The sequence below is a fragment of the Hipposideros armiger genome, unplaced genomic scaffold (assembly GCF_001890085.2).
Source record: "Hipposideros armiger isolate ML-2016 unplaced genomic scaffold, ASM189008v1 scaffold_551, whole genome shotgun sequence".
Lineage (NCBI taxonomy): Eukaryota > Metazoa > Chordata > Mammalia > Chiroptera > Hipposideridae > Hipposideros > Hipposideros armiger.
The window spans coordinates 820,401-842,204 of record NW_017731901.1 but is presented as its reverse complement, the minus strand read 5'-3'; the positions used below and the strand labels follow the sequence as shown (position 1 = coordinate 842,204).

Below are 21,804 nucleotides of genomic sequence, written 5' to 3'. Positions count from 1 at the left end.
AATTATTCGAGAGCCATAAAACAAATGAAATCACCATTATGTGAATAATATCCTTTAACAAATTTATAAATGAAACTATGATAGTTTTATTTTCATTTTCAATTTTACTTCAGAGTCACATGTACGTATGTACCCAAAGAGACGCATGTGGCTTGTGAGCCGCAGTTTGCTGACCCCTGGGCTAGGCACATAGGATTTTCAGGTATGTAGGTTCTAGTATTAGGTACCATTTATAGGACACTTGCTATGTTCCAGGCACTGTGCTAAATACTTTAGATGCATCAGCTCATTTAATCCTCACAGCAACACAATGAGGAAGATACTAATATTATCCCCATTTTACAGGGATTACACTGAGGCGCAGAGGGGTGGAGGGACTTGCTCAAGGGTCACACACCTAATCCTTGATGGACCAGGGATTCAAATCTATATTTTGGAGGTATTAAATCCAGCGACTTTAAGCACAATATTATACCTTCCACCTTTTATACTGGTATGGGTTTCAGAAAACCCAGGAAGTACACTTGTGGTCCACCTTTTTCTACATCTTGAACTAATAGAAGATGATGACTTAAATGCTCCTAAGTGGACCAGAGTCCTTCCTGCCATAGAATGAACTCAGGGGAGAGATCACACGTTCTGGGATAGGGCGTGAGCTCCATATTCTTGTTTCTGCTGAGAGGGCTAAGACCTAGAGGATGGCCTTTTCTGAGACTCTTGCTAATCAGGGTCAGATTATATTTTTAGAAATATGTTGTTTAATCTCCTATTATTTTGAGATATTTTCCACTATCTTTCTGCTATTGATTTCTAATTTAATTTCATTTGGTTTGAGAACATACTTTGTATGATTTATATTCTTTTAAATTTGTTAAGGTGTGTTTTCTGGCTCACACTATACATAGTCTGTTTTGGCAAATGTTCCATGTGAACTTGAGACGAATATGTATTATGCTACTGTTGGATGAAGTATTGTGTAGATGGCAATTAGATCTAATAGACTGGTGGGGCTGTTTAGTTCAGCTATGTCCTTAATGATATCCTGCCTGCTGGATCTGTCCATTTCTGATAGAGGGGAGTTGGTCTCTATTATAGTGGATTCATCTATTTCTCCTTTACATTCATTCTATCAGTTTTTGCCTCATGTATTTTGACGCTCAATTGTTAGGTGCACACACAGTAAGGATTCCTATATTTTCTTGGAGAATTGACTCTTTTATTATTATGCAATGCACCTCTTTATCCATGATCATTCACTTGCTCTGAAGCCTATTTTGTTTGAAATTAAAGGAAGGCTGCTCCAGCTTTCTTTTGATTATTGTTAGCATGGTACATCTTGTTTTCCATCCTATTACTTTTTTAAAAATTTATTTTTTTTATTAGTTTCAGGTGTACAAAGCTATGTAATAGTTAGACATTTACACCCTTCACAAAGTAATAACCCCCCAATTACTACCACCCTGACATCGTATATAACTGTTACAATACCATTAACTGTATTCCCTATGCTGTACTTTACATCCTGTGAATATATGACTTTTAATTTATCTGTGTCTTTATATTTAAAAAATTTTTTGGTATATAGCATATAGTTGGGTCTTTTTTGTTTGTTTTTGTTTTGTTTTTTAATCAACACTGACAGTCTCAATCTTTTAATTTGTGTATTTAGGCCATTTATTGTTAAAGTGATTACTGATATGGATTAATATTTGCCATATTTAAATTGTTTTCTATTCATTGTCCTTGTTCTCTTTTTTGTCTTCCACTCTTTTTCTGCCTTCACTGCTTTCAATTGAGTGTTTTATATGACCCTGCTTTCTCTTATCTCTTAGCATATGTATTATATTCAAAACTTTTTTCTTAGTAGTTGTCCTAGAGTTTACAATATGCCTTTACAACTAACGCAAGTTCACTTTCAAATTACACTATGCAACTTCATGTGTAGTGCAAGTACAGACAGTCCCTGACTTATGATGGTTTGACTTAACAATGGTGCAAATCTATATTCATTCAGTAAAAACCATACTCTGAATTTTGAATTTTGATCTTTTCCTGGATTAGCGATATGAGGGCCAATAGTTTCTCGTGATGCTTGGTTGTGGCAGTGAGCTGCAGCTCCCACTCAGCTATGCAACCATGAGGGTAAATAACAGATAGTCCACAGTATACTGTGTTGCCAGCATTTTTTGGATATTGTGTTTTATAATTTCACATCCCATCATGTCACGAGACATCCATCTATGTATCCTGTTTCTGGTGAGAAGAAGATGAGGAAAGCAATTACTCTTGAAATGAAACTCAAGATAATTGCCCAAATGTAGGCTAATGTAAGTGTTCTGAGCAAGTAGGCTATATAATGTTTGGTACATTAGGTATATTACATGCATTTCTGACTTATGATATTTTCAATTTTTGTTGGGTTTATCAGGTACATAACTTCATCGTAAGTCAAGGAACATCTGCACCTTGTAACAGTATTCCCAATTCCTCCTTCCTGTCCCTTATGCCATTGCTGTCATTAATTTCATTTATCAATAAGCTATATCCACTGGATACATTGTTGCTATTATAATTTTGAACAAACTGTTATTTGTTAGCTCAATTAATTAAAAAATATTTTGTTTTACCTTCATTTATTCCTTCCCTAACACTCTTCCTTTCATCATGTAGCTTCAAGTATCTGAGCTATACCATTTTTCTTTTCTCTAAAGAACTTTTTCTAACATTTACCTGTGAGAAGCAGGTCTACTGGTGATAATTCCCTCAATTTTTCTTTGGCTAATAGGTCTTTATTTCGCTTTCACTTTGGAAAAACAATGTTGCTGTATACAGAATTGTAGGCTAGTGTTTTTTTTTCTTTGAACACTTTAAATATTTCACTCCACTCTTTTTGTTTGAACTGTTTCTCAAGAGCAGTTGTATGTAATCCTTATCCTTGTTCTTCTATAAGTAAAGTGTTATTTTCTATGGGCTTTCTTTTTTCCAGGATTTTCTTTTTTGTCTTGATTTTCTACAGTTTGAATAGGATGTGCCTATCTATGGATTATTTGGTATTTCTCCTGCTTAGTGTTCTCTGAGCTTCCTGAACCTATGGTTTACTGGCTGGCATTTATTTTGGAAAATTTGTATCTATTATTCCTTCAAATATTTTTTTGTTACTTTCTGTCTTTCTTTTTCTGGTGTTCCCATTACACATACGTTATACTTTTGTAATAGTACACAGTTCTTGGATATTCCTTTTTTTTCCATTCTTTTTTTCTCTTTGCTTTTCAGGTTGGGAAGTTTCTATTGACATATCTTCAAGCTCATTGAGTCCATGTTCAGCATCCTAATGAGCCCATCAAAGGCATTTTCATTTCTATTACAGTGTTTTATATTTATAGCATTTGTTTATAATTTTCTTAGGGTATCCATCTCTGCTTACATTACCCATCTGTTCTTGCATGTTGTCCACTTTCCCCACTAGAATCCTTAGCAAATTAATCAGTTATTTAAAATTCCCACTCTGATAATTCTAATGTGTCAGTCTGATTCTGATGCTTGATTTACATCTTTAGACTGTGTTTTTACTTTTATTATGTCTTGTAAGTTTTTGTTGAAAGCCAGACAGGATGTATCAGGTAAAAGGAAGTGAGGTAAGTGGCCTTTAATGTGAGGTTTTATATTTATCTGGCTAAGAGTTAAATTGTGTTTTCTGGTTGCTGCAATTGCAAGTGTCAGAAGCTAAAATTTTGTATAAGGTCCCTATTATTGTCTCCTCTGTTGCCTTGGGTTTCCCTAAAGAGTCTTTCTTAAATAGAGTGTAGGCTTCCAGTTCTTTCAGCTGAAACCTCTCCTTGTTATATAGGAGCTTAGTTGATGTGGTGGTAATGTGTGGAGGAGGGGAAGCATTCCATAATTATATCATTAGGTCTCAGTCTTTTAGGGTACCTGTGCTCCTGGAATATGACCTTCGCAAGTGTTCCTCAGCTTTTTACCACCACAGATGAGATGGGAAGGCTAGAAAGGTTTGGAGTTGGGTATATCCCTTCTTCTACACCAAAGACTAGAGGGAGGTAGTTTTTAATACTTCCCTTCTTCAGATTTAGTTACACTGTGGTAAAAAACAAGTCAGTTAGCCTTAGGTCCCATGGGCTTTGTAGTTCATAATTACAAGTGCAAAAGCTATACTGCCCCAGGACACTTGAACCTGACAATTCTAAAGCCCCAGAGAACTATGATTTGATATACTGCTTATAAAACATTAATGATTCAAGCCCTAAGGTCAAAATTTCTTTAGCCTTATGGTTCAAATATTTTGTTTCAAGTGTGTACTGATAGAAGTGTTACAAGATTTAAGTCCACATGGACCCAGGATTCTATGGTTTCTAAGCACTATGGTTACAGTACATTGTACTTTTCTGGCTTTCAAGTAAAAACAAACAAAGAAATTAAAAAAAAAACCAAATCCATAAACCTGTGGCCACAGAAATGTTCAGAGTCTAAAATACCTGAGGTTGTTTTATTTTTTTATTTTTTTAACTTTTTATTTTTAAACTCATGTTTAATGATACCACAGTCCTCTAGCTCCAAAGCTCTCATAGTCCAATGTTTCAATGTTCCTCAAATTCTGTGGCTCCAGGTCTACATGGTCCAGGCCTATAAAACCCAAGGGTGATACGATGGTATGGACTCTGGCCCCAGGGATCCAATGTTCCAGAACTCTCTGCTTGCTGAGCCTTAGAAAAGAAGAGCTATGAAAGGTCCCCAAGGTCCTTGTTACCTGCTTTATCTTGGTACCAAACATGGAGCCGCTCACGTCAATAACGAACACCACGTTTTTCTCAACTGGTGGGAGGCCTCTGGGGGCAAAGTAATGAATAAAATAGCCGTCGTAAATCTGGACAAAAAGAAGTGAAACCAACACAAACTGTAAAAGCCAGTTGAAATCAGGCCCCTCTTCCTCTCCTACATAACAAACAACTCTTTTCCTTCCGAGGCCTTATCACTGTTTCTAGTTAAATAGGCATTTGTGTGCTTGTTTGTTCAATGTCCATCTCCTCCCCCAGAACCGTGTCTCCGCCGCCCCGTTCAGATTGTCAGTCCAGGACGTGCCCCAGAGCTGTGGAGTGATCTAGACTGGCTCGTGGCCCAAGGCTCCAAGGAGCAGGATCTCTGTAATATATGAGTTCCTGTCCGTGAGAGCTGGGTTTGCACAGCCTTGAGGGCCCCGAGGGACATTTTGCCTGGGCTCCAGGAACTGTAAGTATTGTTTTAACCTCCCTCTATAGAGTGAGCCTGGGGCCCAGCTCCATTGCTGCCAGGGGCTGGGAGTTTGCAGGGCCTCCCTCTCCTCCTTAAACCTCCTTTCTGCTGTTGCTGGGCAGAGCAGGGAGGGGCGGAGGGAGCAGATGCTTAGTGAGCTGTTTGTTCAGAGGGGATTGGTTAGACCAGGTGGAGATGCCTAAGGCTGTGGGGGATGTGATTGGCTGCTGACCCCCCCCACTCCATCTCTCCCTCTGCAGAGCCAGTGGGCTGGGACAGCTGAAGGAAGGGGAGGGGGAGCTGGGACGGGCCCCCAGGACCAGAGTCAGCTCAGCCTAGGGAAGTATGAGCTTGCTGAGGGTCTGTGCTGCTCAGTATCCAGAAGCAAGCTCTGCCCTGGGACAACCAGTTGCTTCTCTCTGCCATTCATGCACTCTCTGATCACAAGGCTGGACACTGTCTCCTCCTTTCTCAGGGGATCTGGGAGGACATGGGAGCACATCTTGCTCTTCCCCTCCCCTCAGCCTTTGAATGAATTCACAAGTGCATGTCTCCACTTTCTCAGGCACTCTACAGCGGTTCCCAAAGGCCTGGGTCAACCAGCCTGCAACTGCCCAAGCTAAAGACAGAGGCCAGCTGTCGCCTCGCCTCTGTTGCTCCCAAATCTGGGTAGGTGAGAGCTTCTGGGGAAACCACACGTGCTCCTCTCCATGGTCCCAGGCTCAACAGTGGCCCCACACCTCACATCCTGTAAGCCAAAGGCATGCATGACCCAGGTCACTAACCACTCACACTCCCCTGTGGGCGGTTGTCATGCCCTTCCACTCTCAAGACATGTCTCCCTGCCTTCCTCATGAACAAAATGAATGACACCAGGCCATGCCCCTTGGACTGCCCACCCCACCCTTACACAGGTCCACACTCCCATGCACCTCTTCTCTCTACTGAAAGACAAAAGAGTCCTGCCTTGCACACCACGTACTGCTAGCCTCCAGCACCGCCTCCACCCGTGACGACCCTGCTGTCCAACCTACCCCACACACCCTACAGGGTCTTCTTGAGAATGTAAAGTTTCTGTATCTTTTCCATCCACTAAGACAACCCCCATTGATCGCAATCCCACCCAAACTTCAAGCCAGCTTCTCTCCTCCCTGTAACACGCCCCGGTAATGAAATCGGCGCCTGCAAGGGTCTTCTCTTCTTCACGTCGCTCTTCCGCTCACCACAGACTGGCTCCCACCTCCACCACACACTGACCCTTCTCTCACTAATGGCAACTAACTAGTTGGTGTCCAAACTCAGTGGGTGTATTTCAGTTCTCATCAGACTGCACCTCCCCAGTGAATTTCACAATTGATGATTCCTTCTGCTTCCTTCAAGAATCTTTTCCCCTGGGATTCTGAGATGGTGAACTCTCCTCATTTTGCCACTAGCTCTCTGGCCCGTCTGATTCAGGCTCATTCTGGGGCTGCATTTTCTCCCCTTGTCCCTTAAGCAGTGCATCCCAGTATTTTGAGTCCTGGCATGCAAGAAAAGGATTGTGTTCGTGTAGCACAATGGAGGGAAGTGGTGGGAATTTACAGCTCTGAGCAGGCTGTTGGCAGTTGGTGGGGCCGGACACCCTGAGGGATGAAGAGAGCAACAGCCCCTGGAATGGGAGTCTCTGACTTAGCAACTGGCCTCCTGGATCTGCTCTTGTGCTCCGCACATTCCCCCTGGCTAGCTCGCATGGTTTCAATGGCTGAATGTCCACTGATGACGCCACATCTCTTTCTCCAGTCCAGTGCTCTCCACTCTTCCCCTTCCACAACCGCATACCCACTCACTGTCAGACATGGGCCCTTAGGTGTCAGAAGATGCCTCCATGCATCCTGCCCAAGCAAGAAATTCATTACTCCCCACCCCCATTCTTCCCTTGTGTGCCTTTGTCACTTAGAGGCACCATCATCTACATGGTGACTCCAGATGCAAACCTGACTGTCACCCCTGAATCCTCCTGTTGTCTCTCCCTCCCTCCAACATTCAACTGGCCACCAAGTCATGCTGCTTGGGACAGCTGGGTATCTCAGGTCCACCCCTCTTCTCCATCCCAAACTTCCAAAGCCAAAATTCAGGACTTCTTTCTCTCAGCTTTCCCCGCTTCTTTGTGGCCCCTCCCATCCAGACATCTTTGTGGCACCTGCTCGATCAAGTGTTTCTAAGCACAAAGCTCATAATGTCGTTCCTGTCGCGGCTTCCTGGTCACCAAAGACAAATTGCATGTTCCTCATCATGCCCCTGCAGCACTCGCAGCCTTCAGTCTCCCCTCCTACCATTTCTAGTGCCTAAAATCAATGCTCAAGGAACTCCAACCCACTTGTCGTTTCCCACACACCCTTGGATGTCTCCAGCCTCCCTTCTTTGTACCACGCAGCCCTCAGTTTGTGAGATTGCCATTGCTCTCTCATAGCCCCCCTCCAAACTTGGCTCACTCCTCACATTCTTTACGACCCAGGTCAGTCTTTACTTCCTCCAGGGAGCCTTCCCTGGCCACCTTCTCCGCTCATGATGGCTTCCATCATACTTTGGGTTGTCACTGAAAGAGCACTTCTTATCTTATGACAGCATTGCCTCTCTCTCTTTCACCCAGAGACAGTGAACAGCATCTGTGTGTGATTCACCTCAGGTTCTCGACATCAGCCAGCAGTGGGCATGACATATATTAGGGAGTCTGCACTGACTCCCAAATAAATGGGTCAATGTGCTGGGCTTGGGAAGATGGGCATACTCGAGTAGGAAAGGGAGGTAGATTGAGGAGCTCTTGCTAGGAAGACACAGGAGTCAGGACTCACGATAGAGTATGGGTGACATTATTTAATGCCTGATTCCACCTGTTCTACCTGTATTTCTACTCCAGTCAATGGTGGAAACAGTAAAGAATAAACAAGCAGATAAACACCTTAATTCTCTCCCCCTCCCCAATATCAGACTAAGACCCTGCTGCCATCTACTGGCAGGATACCCTCAGCTCCTAGTCTGACAGGGCGGATTACTTTTATTCCCCCTCCACAGCAAGCTGTGCCATACCCCTTTGCCTCTGCACATGCTGTTCCACCTCTCTCTGTATGCCATTCCCATCACCCTATCTGCCCAGGGGGAGGTAGATGCTATTTGTTCTTCCCATGCTAAGTAAAGGTCAATTCCTTTAGGAGGGGTTTCTTAAAACCCTCTTCAGCGGTATCTAGCTGCACATCGCCCATTACAGATTTATACACACACTTAGAACATTTTAGGATTGTTATGGCTCTATGTATCTGGGTCCTACGGGGCTGAGACGTTCCGAAGGGAGATTAGGAGCTGTGTCCACCTCATTTCTGACTTCTCAGAGTCAGTGTGGACGGGACTGGGCTACAGTATCTCTGCTCAATGGAGATGTGCCTATGAATGAATGAATGAATGAGTGAGTGAGTGTATAAGTGCATGAGGACAGGTGTAACCAAAGCACTATATTAGCCAAAAGCAGTGAGAGGAATGGTAAATGGGGTGTGGTCATCAGGGAGGTGGCGTTTGAGCAAGGTCTTAAAAGATAAGAAGGACACTGACCAGTGGGGAATGGAGAAGGTACTCCCAGCACAAAAGATAGTATGAGCAAATGCTCAGACACAGATGAATGGCAGGTTCAGGTGTTTGTGGGGAAAGGGGTGTGGTGTGGTGTGTGTGGGAGACAGCTGGAGGGTGGTTGTGTACTTGAGGCAGTGAGAGGTGTGGTGGGGCAGGCAGGCTGGGAGCATACATCTCAGGCTGCTATGCAATCGTAGTTGTAAAGCCACAGGTGTTGGATCAGTGCTCTACCCCTCTGGTACTGCAGGAGAACTCGGCTTGTTCTTCAAGAGTGTGAGAGCTCAGAAGTTCAGGGCTCCCCGCTTAGGCAGATGGCTCAAGGGAGGCAAAGGGAATTTTCTAAACTTAGAGACAAACTTAGAGAAGGTCCGAGGGAGCATCAGAGTATCAGAGCTGCAGAAAGCGTGACAGCCCACGAGTGTGAGAGACCGATTATTGGCCACTGATTCACTTTCCAAAAGGCCTGGATAAGAGTGGGACTATGACTGGATTCAATTAGGGACAGATTCATTTGGAATTTGATTCAATTTATACAGTTCCAGTTCTCCAACCCTTTGGGGGGCACATGTGCCTGCCGAGGTACGAAGTCATGTGTCACTGCACATCTTCTTGTTCGTGTTCACTAGTCTTCTCTGATCCCTAGGGGGAACCCAATGAGCAACTTTGGAGGCCAGATTGTTGCCCAGCCCTGTGTGACTCCAGAGCCCATGCTCTTCCCCTTCCCCTGGCCCCCTCACCTGCACATCGCCAATGATGTCCTCCATGACTACATCGTACTGGACCACGAAGTCAGCCATGATGCCTGAGCTGGAGAAGGCAGACTGCTCTTGAAGGGTCGGGCAAAAGGTGATTCGGACACAGGTCTCTCCCTTCTCAATCCTGGTAGACGGAGGCGAGTCAGCCTCGCCTGTATGGGTGGGGAGGGTGGGGTGGGATGGCATGAGGGGCTCACCAGGCTGAAAGCCAGGCAAAGGGGCATCAAAGCAGCAATGCCTGGGGAGGGTGGGAAGTAAGCCCTGCACTCCCTACTGCTGCTGCTTCCTGCAACACCTTCCACCTGCCCAGATGCCACACTCCTTCCTCTCCAAATCCTGTCAAGAGCTCCCTTGCTTTGCCTCTTCCAGCAAGCCCAGCATGACAGACCCAGGCCTCCCCTCAGCTCCCAGGCTCTGGCTGTCTGACCCTCACGCACAACTTTGCCCTGGCTCACTTGCCATCCAGCCCGGGGTACAGTGTCTGAAGGAGTGTCGTGCCCCCGAGTAGTCCAAGGGTGCGGGTCTTCTCCTGGAGAGGCCATGTGCTCAGTGTTGTGGAGAGAGACAGACACACAGACAGGGCTTAGGCTTCCTCCTAGGCTCCTTACTGCTGTGGGGAATTGCTGTCCATCCAGGGTCTCCTCTGGGATAGAATTTCATGCACTTTCTTCCCCCTCTGCCTTCTGACTCTCAGCATCACGTGTGTGAATAAGCCTTTTAATGCCTCATGAAGTCACAGATGAATTTCTGGTCCCGGATGTTTGCTGAGCTGCCCACAAGATCAGCTCCTCTGGAATTTCAGTCCAAGACAAATGTCCATTTAGACATGTTTCTGTGCCTCCCTTTTTTCCAGAAAATGGAAACTTGGGAATTCTGCACCCTACCCCCAGCCCCCGCCTTCCTGCTACAGCTGTCAGGAAGCTTAGGGGCAAACTGAGCCCCCATACTCTCTGAGGCGCCTGCTTACATACATTCCCTTGGCTTCCTTCCTTTCAGAGGTCTTTGTTCTGTTTTGTCCCCACAGGATTGGCTCTACCCTGTGCTTTAACCTTTAAGGAGCAGTGGGAGGGAGCTGCCATTTTTAGCTTAGGGCTCAAGAGTGCAGGAGACTCAGATGCTGCCTGTGGGGCCCTGCAAAGTTATTCACACTCTCTAAGCCTCGGTCTCCCCATCTGTAGCACGGGAATGATAATAGCTCCTCTTTCATAGATAGTGTCAGTGGGAATTAAACCAGACCATTTATATAAAGCTCTTAACACCATGCTTGGATCTAATAAGTGCTCACTACTGCAACAATTAGTGTTATCGCCAAATCTTTGTTACTCTGCAGCAGTGATTTGCAGCGAGGAATTTTCTCAAATTCTCATAATGGTCCTGGGCCACAGATGGCATCTCCTCATTGTACAGGTGGGAAAATTGGAGCAGAGCATTTGAGTGATTTGCTGTCAGCCCCACCTTAGGTGAAGGCCAAAGCTGGGACTTGAAACGAGGTCTATGTGTCTGTCTCTCTTTTTTGCATGCACCATACTGTGTCTCTTGGTTTGCATGGTCAAATGAGCCAGGACCTCCAAGCTAAGCAGCTTGGTGAGGAGGCCACATGACCTGGGTGATTTTCTGTGCATGTGCACTCATCTCTCAGAGGAGGTGGGTAGGCTAATTCAGTGGTTCTCTGATCTTTCCAGACATTAAGTTAATCTGAAAACTGGTCAGTAACAGATTCTTGCCCCCGCCCCATAACCTACATAGTGGTTCTGATGCATCAATCTGGCCTTCAAACACCTCTCGATGAAATTTGAAGCAAGGCTGGCAGCCAGGCCATCTCTCTGACCTACAGGCCTCAGATGGTATCATCAAGGGCGGCCTGCACTTTATGTTGTCCTCACACTGCTCTCCCATTCTCAGTGGTGATTCCAGAGGGAAGGATGTTTTGGCCAGTGTGGCTTCCACATATCTCAGCGTTGTCAACATATGATTTCATGGAGCCCACCCAGCAACCCCTCCCCAATCTGTATTTTCTTCTTGAGGGAAATTACAACTCTGTGAGGCATTAAGCTTGCTGTTTGACACTGCTTGGAAGGATCAGACCAAGTTTGAAACCCAAAAATCTTTAACTTCAAATATGATCTCGCCTCAGTTTTTTGAATGTGGAGGGACCTTGGCAGTGAGCACAGAGCAGAAGTGGTACTAGAAGAAGCTCAGCGTAAGGGGCAGTTTCCCATTCAGGGAAGGCCAGTCTGATGGTTGACCTATAGTTTTGCTGACATACTTGTATGGGTGTTTGTGCGCAGGCGGCTGGTCCTCAAAGGTGGTACTTGAACATATCCAATGCCCGTCTTTTCTGACACTGTGACCTCTACACACAGCTTTGTCACCAATTGGCCAGGCCTCAGGCTCACCACCAGCTGGTACTGGCCCTGGTGCCGCTGCAGCAGCTCCTCGTAGGCCAGGGAAAAAGTCACCTCTGAGCCTGCTGCCAGGCTGGTGGAGATGCGGAACTTCTCTGATTCCCGGTCCCTGGGCGTGAAAGGGAGGGTGGGAAGGGAATGGGATCTCATGAGGGGGAGAGGAGCTGTTAGATGACCTAATTCTGCCCACCCACACCCTTTCCCCAGCAGACCTGACCAAGTTTCTAGTTCAACTAAGTCCCTTGTCCAGTTAGTCATCCTCATCCACTCGTTAATCTGTCCTTCTCCCTCATTCACCTTCCTAAATATTCTGCCCGAGAAGTTCTATCACAGGCTGTTTAGTCATAAGGAAACTGTCAGTGAAAATCTGAATCTGGAGTAGCACAATAAGGGGCTAATGACTTACAAAAAGAGTTTTCAATTTACACAGTATGCCTCTTCCCCTTCAAATAGCCCCTTATACTCACCCCTCCCCCATGCTTTAGACAAAGCTTGTCTCAGTATGCAGTAGCCAAACCCAATATTTATGTGCTTGTTGAAACTCTTCTGGAAGCTGGGAGGAAACACTGAAGGAAGACAATACATTCCTGCCAGCAGAATGGAACTCAGGAAACAGGATTCGATTTGGAAACATCTCATTGAAACATAACCTTACCGGAAGATGCCAATTCTTAAGCAAGCCACATCCTGCTGGCAGGAGGAAAGTAGAAATGGGGAAGTAAACTCCCATTTATTGAACACCTGCTCCTTACAGGCTTTGATATTCATTAAATCACATCATCTTCTTGTAATCCTATGAAGTAGAGATTATTGTCCCCACTTCACAGAAGTGGAGACTGAGGCCCAGAGAGAACATGTATAAGCCCCTGATCACACAGCGAAGATGAACTTGTTTGCTTCAGGTTGGATGGAGCCTTACCTGATGCCTACATGAGCAGCTGTCTTTCCCTGCTGGTGGGCTTTCTCATAGATTTTCTTTGCCTGGTGCTTCTCTTTGACTTCTGCTATGTAGACTTTATTGTTGATGGTCCTAATGGAGCAGGAAAGAGGAAGGACAGACAGAGAGGGAAAGAGACATATAAAGAAGATGAAGGAGGAGGATGGGAGATGGAGAGAGCAAAAGAGCAAAAGAGTACCATAAAGCCAGAGTGAGAGCAGCATAGGAGGAGAGAGGAGAGGAGAGGGAGATAAACCAGGCGAAACAGTTACCATTATCTCCTTTTGTCATGTGGGAAAATAGAGACCCCACAGTTGGCATGTGATCTGCTTTTAGGACTTTATGTTGCCCCAAGTGTTGAATGAATTACATGTTTTGGCACACAAAATGATTTTAGGTGGGACACAACTGAGTATTTTAATTATAATTGTTACGTATTTACTGTAATGTGACTGAAACATAAAAGTAGCACATTGAACCCATGAGCTCACATACTGCTTCTTAGGATAAGACTAACTTACACAATCTTAAAAAGTGTATCTATTTAAAGAAAATATATTAAGTAAATAATATGGTAGGTGGTACAGGCAGTAAAAATTATGAAAGCAGAATGCAAATTTCTGCAAAGGCATCTGGGCCTGAGTAGGGAGGGGACTTTGGCTTCAGGGGGCTCAGAGACTGATGGGATGCTAACTCAGACTTGTTTACCCCTGTTTTTCCCATTGCTCTAAGGAAGGTAATAAAGTGTAAAGGAGTTCAAAGAAGGAAGAGAGCACTTTTGCCCAAGTCTTCAATAAAGGTTCCTAGAGGATGTGGCCTTGATGCTGGGCCTGAAAGACAGGGAGGACTTGAATAAATGGTCCTCACCAGCCATGCCCTCTCAATCTCCCTTGTCAGCTCCTTCTCTTTGGTTCTTGATCTTCCCTTCCTCTCCCCTCCTATTCCTTTCTCCTCCTCTGTTCTTTCTACAGTCATTCTCTAGGTAAGGTAATCTAGCCCTATGGCTTTAAATATCATTTATACACAGATTCTTCCTAAATCTGTGTATCTCAAGTGTGGACTTGTCCCGTGAACTCCAGACATATATATCCAATTGCTTACTTTATATCTCCAGTAGAATGTCCAATAGGCACCTAAAGCTTAACATATCCAAAACCGAGTTCCTGGCACCTCCTCCACCTCCCCAATCTGTTCCTCCCTTGGTCCCCCTTATCTCAGGAAATAGTTGTTCAGCTGAAAATCTTGGAGTCATGCTTGACTCCCCTTTTTCTCTCACACTCCACATCTAATCCTTTAGGGAATTTTGGCTCTATCTTTAGATACATTCACAATCTGACTACTTCTCACCACTCCCACACTTGCTACCCTGGTCCAAACTACCAACATCTTTTGCTTGGATAATGCAATAGCTTACCAACTGGGCCCACTCTTTAAAGCTTTGGTTCTTTATTATCTGTTCTTTTCACAGCAGTCAGAGAGATCCTGCTAAATCCTAAGGCAGTGTTCCATCTTTGCTCAATACTCTGTGGCTGTCATCTCAACTCAGAGTAAAAGCCAAAGTCCCTGGCCCTACACAGTCTGGCTCACTGTCACCTCTTTAACCCCTTCTCCTCCTACTCTTCCCCTATTCATTCTGCTCCAGCCACACTGGTCTCCTCACTGTTTCTTGATTTGTTCATCACACTTCTGTGTCAGAGCCTTTGCAATTACTGTTCCTTTTGCCTGGAAAACTCTTCCTCCAGATCTTTGCGAGTCTTATACCCTCTCTTTTATCAGGTCTTTGTTCAAATGTCATTTCCTCAAGAGAGACATCCTTGATCATCCTAAAATAATACCTTCCCACTCACTCTCTAGCTCCCTTGCTCTACTTTTTATTTCTTTGTAGCACTTCTCATTCATTGATTGGGTTGTCAGAAAAGTTGTGACACATTTTTGCAACAAAAAACAGAAAAATATGTCATGACTTTTCTGACAGCTCAATAATACAAACTGACATATATTTCCTTGTTTATTTTTTCGTTGTCTGTCTTCTCCATTGGGCTGTGAGCTTCTTGAGGGCAGGAATTTTGTCTGTCTTGTTTGCTGCTGTATCCGCAGCACCTGGAATATGGCTTAGAACACAGCAGGCACTCAACAATTATTTGTGGAATGGACATTTTGGACAGAAAGCAGGAAAACACAGAATGTGTTTCAGGGAACAGCAAATAGTTAGTCAGATTTGGCTGTAGCACAGGAGCACAGATAGGAGGTATGGAGGGAAGTTTGGAGTGGTTGGGTATGCCTAGAGAACAAAGGGCCTTGAACACCAGACTCCATGAACTCATATGGCAGTGAAGACTTTTTCTATGGAGAATGGGAGTCATGGAAAAATCTTGAAAAGTGGAGGGATGGTTCAGAGCTGGCCTTTGAGGAGTGATAGATAGTGCAGTGTCCTAGAGAACATTAGCACAACTCCCTAAGAGGCGGGAACAACAGTCTGTAACTTGCAAATGGAGAAACTGAGGTACAGATATTGGGGTGGTGGTGGGGAGAAAGCTACTTGACCAAAGCAGCAGCTTCCAGGAACACTTGAGGAGGATATGCAGACTGCAGAAGAGACCACTCAGGCGGTAAGTGTGCCTAGGCAGCTGAAACAGACTAGTGGCTGGGCTAGTTGTGGGGGTAGGCTGAACTGGCATTGCCCCAAGGTCTCCTGGAGAGTGTGGGGGTGTAGGGTGGAGCTGGTCTGGCAGTAACACACTGGGGCCTCTGTGTGTGCTGCCTCTAGCCAGCATACTTTCCACAGAGTCTGCCCAAGAACATTTCCTCCAGCCTGCTTTGCTTAATGTTTTAAAAAAATTTGGTGTTTTTTCTATTGAAGCAAAAATCCAAATTCTGCCTGACTGTTTGGCCCTTGCATCATTTGACCAACAACCTCTCAAGTTAGCGCCCACCCCCCATACTCCAAAACCATGTCTGCTTGTTTGCCTTTGGTCCCCCTGGGTCCCTCAATGCACTGATCCTGGTCCCTTGAGATCTTACCCATATGGAAATCCTGCTTCCAGGAAGCCCTCCTTGACTACCTCACACTCCCTGGCCAGCAGCATACCTCTCACCTCCTCCAACCTTTCCTCTCTCCACGGGAGTGCCAGCTGCCCATCAAGGCCTGGAGGTTCCCGATGACAAAGCACAGACTCCAGGCCTGCAGTTGGGGCTTACAGGCTGTTAATAGTACAAGGCCCCCTCCAGTGAGGGAGTCTGAGCAAGGGCTGAAACTCTGCTTGTGCCAGCGTCACTCATCTGCCAAATCTGAGTCCCTCTCCCCAAAGCCTTCCTCTGACTCACAGTAAGGTGCTATATGGGCTCATGAGGCCCCACTAAGCTTCCTCTTATCTGCTCCTCCCTCCCACATTCACTGTCTCAAGGAAGGCACTGCCATCTACCAGGTTAGACCACTGAAATCAGTCTACTTACTCCCATATACATCAGGTTGTTTTTCCCAGTTATGGTCTCTCAGATCCCATACCCACTGCACTGCTCCTGCCCTCAGCATCCCTCGCGGTCATTGCTCATTGCCGCAGGTTCCTTATTGAGCTCCCTGCTTCCTAGCTGGCCCCTCCAGCCCACCTCCACTTCATTATTGGCACTCCTTGCTTAAAACCTTGCCAAGTCTCTTCATTGTGGGTCACAGTTATTTCTAGAGTGGGGTGTTCATGCTCCAGGGGATGCTGGGGACAAATCATGAGGGAGTGGGAAAAGAATAACACTCTACTTATAGGTTTTTCCCCCTCATTCTTTATATTTTTGCATTTGCTTTAGAATGCACCTAATATATTTGCTCAATAGTATATTGATATAACCTATAAATTAATAAATATACATATCTGGGGAGTACATGATCAATTTTTCCTGATGGGTGTGCAAACACAGGATGGTTTGGAGACCATCAAGTAAAGGCTAGGCACTTGGTCTGGCATTGGCAGCCTTCTACCACCTCATCTCTCCTTACCTCTCCAGTCTCATCTCTGACCCCTCTCTATCCCTGCATGTGCCCTACACGCCAGTGACACAGACGTACTTGCAGTTCCCCGATGAGGGAACATCTGTTCCTGTACTCCGTTTGCCCATATTCCGCAGCCCTGTCCTCACCGTGCTTGCCTAGTGAACATCTCATATTTCAAGTCTCAGTTTAAGTGTCATCTTTGTGAGGCTTTCTCCGATTGCTTGGGGGTAGGGAACTGATCACTGTCTCCTCGTAGGTCTCAACATGCCCACCATCCCACATTCACACTTCTATTTCCCCCAGCATACTTTATTAAAATTATCTGCTTCCTTTTTCATGTCCCCCATTAGAATATGTACTCTTTGAGAGCAGGGACTGCGTGCAATGCACCTTCCTCTTTCCATAGTACCCAGTGCAGTGTGAGCCACAGTCAGCACCAGTAAGTAAACAAGTAATCAAGCTAATATTGTCAAGGACTTACTATGTGCTCAGAGCTGATATTAGCATACATTTTCAAATATATTAACTCATTTAATCCTTGCAGATGGGTTCTAATTTTATTCCTATTCTACAGATGTGTAACATGAGACTCAGAGAAGTGAAGTAACTTGTCCTGAGTCCCATAACTGGCAGAACCAGAATTCAAACCAAGAAGCCTGATCTCAGAGTGCCTGCTCTTCATCACTATGCTCTGCTAAAAAGAACAAAAGAATGAGTGAATGTATGCACGAATGAATGAAACAATGAGGTTGGAAGCAGACTTACATAGTGAAATTGGAGATAAAGGCGAGATGAGGCAGATCCAAATCAAAGATGGCTTCATGGGCTTCAGCATGTGGATTGAACAGGACAGAGGTGACCAAGGTGTGAGCGTAGCGGGAGACCACAGTAGAACGCACGGAATAACTCGTCATCAACAGCTGGGAGAGAAGGCCAGCAGGTGGGTTAGACAGATGCTATCGTTGGCCTAGATGGGCTAGTACTTGGGAACCCAGGAATCCTGGACAGGCCTCTGGGTACAGGTGAAGAAACTGAGGTCTAGAGAAGGGAAAGTGTCTCTGTTTTCTATTTCGTGGATCTGCTTAATGTTTCAATGAGCTCTACCAGGTCTAAGAACCAACGAATCACAGAAGATTACAAATCAAGGGACCTCTGGACAAGAGCTTCTCCAACTTTAATGTGCACGTGAATCTCCTAGAGATCTTGTTAACATGCAGATTGTGATTCAGCACATCTGGGATGGGGCCTGAGATCTTGCCTTTTTAACAAGCTCCCAGGTGATGCTAATGCTGCTGGTCCATAGATTTTACTTGAGCAGCAAGGATTTAGCATATGACAAAGCAGCTGCCATTCACTGAGCCTTGCACTCTGTGCAAGGCACTGGTTTTACATACATACATACATATATATATATATATATATATATATATATATATATAAAATCTGAGATATATATGTATATCTCAGATTCCTCTTTAGGATCTCAGGTGTGAAGAATTGCACCTGATAAATGCAATCATGCACTAAAAGCATGATATGATCTTATTTCATCCTCATATTGGCTCTAAGAGCTACATGCTATTATTGTCCACATTTTATGAATGTGTTAACTGGGTCCAGAGACTGAGGTGACACAGCAAGCTATCTATCTACCTTCTTCCTCACTTTTCCAGAAGCCATAATCCCTCCATTTACCTACACACAATGTACATCTAGTTCATTCTCAGTGTGGGGCAGTGGGAAATGAGGGCTTTGGGGATCAGAAGGACCTAGGTTCAAATTTGGGTTCTGCCACCTCCTGTGTCTTAACTTCTGAGCCTCTGTTTCCTCCTCTGTGGTGGGGATAATTGAGCCTACCTCACAAGGATGATATGAGGACTAAATGAATTCATAACTCTAAAATTCCTGATGCAGCACCTGATGTGTGCTCAGCAAATAGAACGCTTTTCTCTGGCCCAAGCTTATCAGTCGTGGGACTGAGGAAACAGGCTGAATAACCTTCCCCTATTCTCCCCAAGGAGCTAATTTTCTCATAAATCCCAGAGCTTTGTTCCCTCATCCCGGAACTGACCTTTGTGCTTGATGAGGTGGGGGCAGGAGGTCCCTGGTATGTCAGTTCAAGGAGAATGGTCAGCAAAAAGCTGACACAGATGAGGCACCTCCACCCAGACATGATGCCACCTCTGGCCCGGGTCTGCTGTTCACATCCAGAAGATCTGAGCCTGATCTCCAAACTCTTGCTCTTTTAAATCTCCAGGTATCCCTTCTCTTGAGAGGGAGGTACTATTCTGAAGGGTGGAAAAGGCTCTGAATGTAGCATTGAGGCCCACACAAGCCAGGATTGTCCAAGAGCTGGGGCTGGCATCTTGCCTGGAGAGGGGCCAGTTTCATGCCTCCCTTTTTCCCCCCATCCAGCTGTAAGATGAATGGAAACTAAACATACTAGAGTTCTGGGTCTGTCTGTTTGGTATGTTGGCTTAGGGTGGAGTTTTTTTTTCCTATAAACATCCACAGGAGCCCAGTAACTGAGGCCAGAGAAAGGTCACTTAGCACTGATCATTTAAAAAAGGTAGCAGATATGAGAGAGGGGTTGGTGGGGCAAGGCCCCAACCCTGCCCTTTCTGGCACTGACTTTAACCTTGAGACAGGAGGGACTTACTTAGGGTCCCATAAAAATTAGAGGTCCCACAGGCATGAGACTTACAATCTCCAGAATAGTCAGAGGCCAAGACAGGCTAGGGCAGGACTGAGAATATAACAGAGTGGCTCTCAGTTCTGTCACTTACTGACAGTGTGTTATTGGGCAAGTTAATTAACTGCTCTGTAGTCTCAGTTTCCTCATCTACAAAATAAGGATAATAATAGCACCTACTTTGTGTAGTTGTGAAGATTGAGGCTGTATTTTCAGAATGCTTGGCACTTGGTTAAGTGTTCAATAAATACCAGCTGCTATGACTAGAGTGGGATGAGGCCCACTTGAGATCAAAAGTATGGGAAACTCTGTGTTCCTCCAGAGTCCTGGGTGGGGGAGGGATGAGGAGATGCCAAGTTGATGGGCATCAGTCTGTCTGTGGGAACCCAGAGATGCTCTGGACTGTGTCTGCAGGTACTGTGGAGGGCAAGAGTGAGGAGCAGAGATGAGTAAGAGGAAATTACTTGAAGGTCCGCACACAGGACACCAGCATCCATTAGAACCCCCATCTCTCTGCCCTTTCCACCTACATAGAGCACATGCAGTTTTGGCACTTACCTTCAGGCAAAATCTCTAAGGACATTTTACAAACTGCGTAGGGAACAATCACACGTGTATGGCCTTCTCATTCTGGTATTTGGGCATCCCATAGCCTGTCAGTTACCACCTCCCCCAAGTCCACATGAAGTTTCCTCTCAGAATTTTGTCATGGTAGAGAGCCCTAGCTAGAAAACAGCCAGGCTTAGACAACAACAGAGAAACCCACATGAGCTACCAGTCCTTTTCCCTAAACTAGGAATGGATGATCAAGGCTCCTCAGGCAAATTAAGAGAACCTGCAGCATGACTAAAATGAACAAATAGAACAACTAACCCCAGAGCAATTTGGTAACTTTGGAAATGAAAGAGAATTTCAGGAAAAAACGATTGTAGTCTCAACAAAATCAGGAAGATAAAACATGAATAAAACAAGAACTAGATGCCACAAAATAGAAACATTCAGAGAAAAGAAAGACTCCTTAGAAATGGGAAAGAAGTTGCTGAAATTTAAAAAGAATCAACAGAAAGTCTGGGAAATAAAATTGAGAAAATTTCCCAGAATGTAGGGCAAATAACCAAAGAAATGCAAAGAGTGAGAGAAAATTTAAGAGATAGAGATTAATCTAGCAGGTTCAACATCTGTATAATAGGAGTCCTAGACAGAGAGAAGAGAAAGAAAATCTGTCATAAACATATTAGAAGTTAATTTTCTGAAGCTGAAGAAGGCTCTCCAGAACAGATGCCCAGAACAGCAAACCCAGGAAACAGTGGTTCCAACCCAAGCAAATACTACCACAGCAGCCTCCTCGCTGGTCCTCTTGCTTCAACCTTTCTCGTTCCCCCCCACCCCTCACCAGTATATTTTCACAATGGCTAGAGGGATCCTTTTAAAACCCAGTCAGATCTTCTCGTACCTTTGCGCAAAACCCTCCTGTGGACCCTACTGTGGATTACCAGGGCCCTATAAGATTAGGCCCCCATTACCTATCTGACCTCATTTCCTATTACTTCCCTCCCTGCCTTTCTCCACCACTCTAGCAACTGTGACATTTATGTTTTTCAAAGATGGTAGGCATGAGAACAACAACAACAAAAACATGCCAGGCACGGTCCTGATCCAGGGCCTTTGCACTGACAGTTCTTTCTGTTTGGAATGTTCTTTCCCCAGGATAGCTCTCCCACCTTTTCAGAGAGTCTTTTCTCTGACTAACCTATTTAAGATTGAACACGGAACCTTGAGCTGAGCGGCCAAGAGCTGCCGACGGGTGGCCGGATGGCGACTGGACTGGGAGCTGAGCTAGCTGCGCCCTCCACAACTAAGACTGAAGGACAACAACTTGACTATCCCCTTTCCCAATTCCCCAATGGAAAAAAATCTTAAAAATAAAAGTGAGCCGTCGAAGTTATCTGTCAAAAATGGATGGAATAAAGAATGGAGGTCTGAGTATATTTTTTTCAAGTTACAAAATTAGCCAAGAACAAAAAAAGAAATATGAATGTTAAACGCAGCAGGGGAGTAAAGGGAAAAGCAACATAGTATATATAAACAAAACTCTCATTGCCATACTGGGGAGTCATAGGATATAGTCTAAATTTTATAAACCAAGAAACAAAGCATATACATGTTATCTAGAGTTGTGAAGGGAACAA

At 44.9% G+C, this 21,804-nt stretch overlaps 1 protein-coding gene and 1 long non-coding RNA gene across 2 annotated transcripts in view; one reads left to right on the top strand and one right to left on the bottom strand.

The window, feature by feature from the left end:
• The window catches only part of ITIH6 (inter-alpha-trypsin inhibitor heavy chain family member 6), a 29,670-nt gene extending 10,528 nt beyond the window's left edge, over nt 1-19,142 (bottom strand). Inside the window, exons 1-6 of the mRNA XM_019669242.1 lie at nt 18,995-19,142; nt 17,689-17,843; nt 12,924-13,034; nt 11,866-12,113; nt 9,582-9,751; nt 4,763-4,879 (exon numbers count right to left, since the gene is read on the bottom strand). Of these exons, the coding sequence (XP_019524787.1) occupies nt 4,763-4,879; nt 9,582-9,751; nt 11,866-12,113; nt 12,924-13,034; nt 17,689-17,843; nt 18,995-19,096 (903 nt within the window). The 5' untranslated portion in view covers nt 19,097-19,142. The remainder of the gene's footprint in view (nt 1-4,762; nt 4,880-9,581; nt 9,752-11,865; nt 12,114-12,923; nt 13,035-17,688; nt 17,844-18,994) is intronic.
• LOC109396956 (uncharacterized) lies at nt 5,103-21,444 on the top strand. Its single transcript, XR_002126946.1, has 4 exons — nt 5,103-5,241; nt 5,810-5,913; nt 9,488-9,690; nt 21,323-21,444. It is a non-coding gene; the product is annotated as an uncharacterized LOC109396956 (long non-coding RNA).
• The last annotated feature ends 360 nt before the right edge of the window (nt 21,445-21,804 follow it).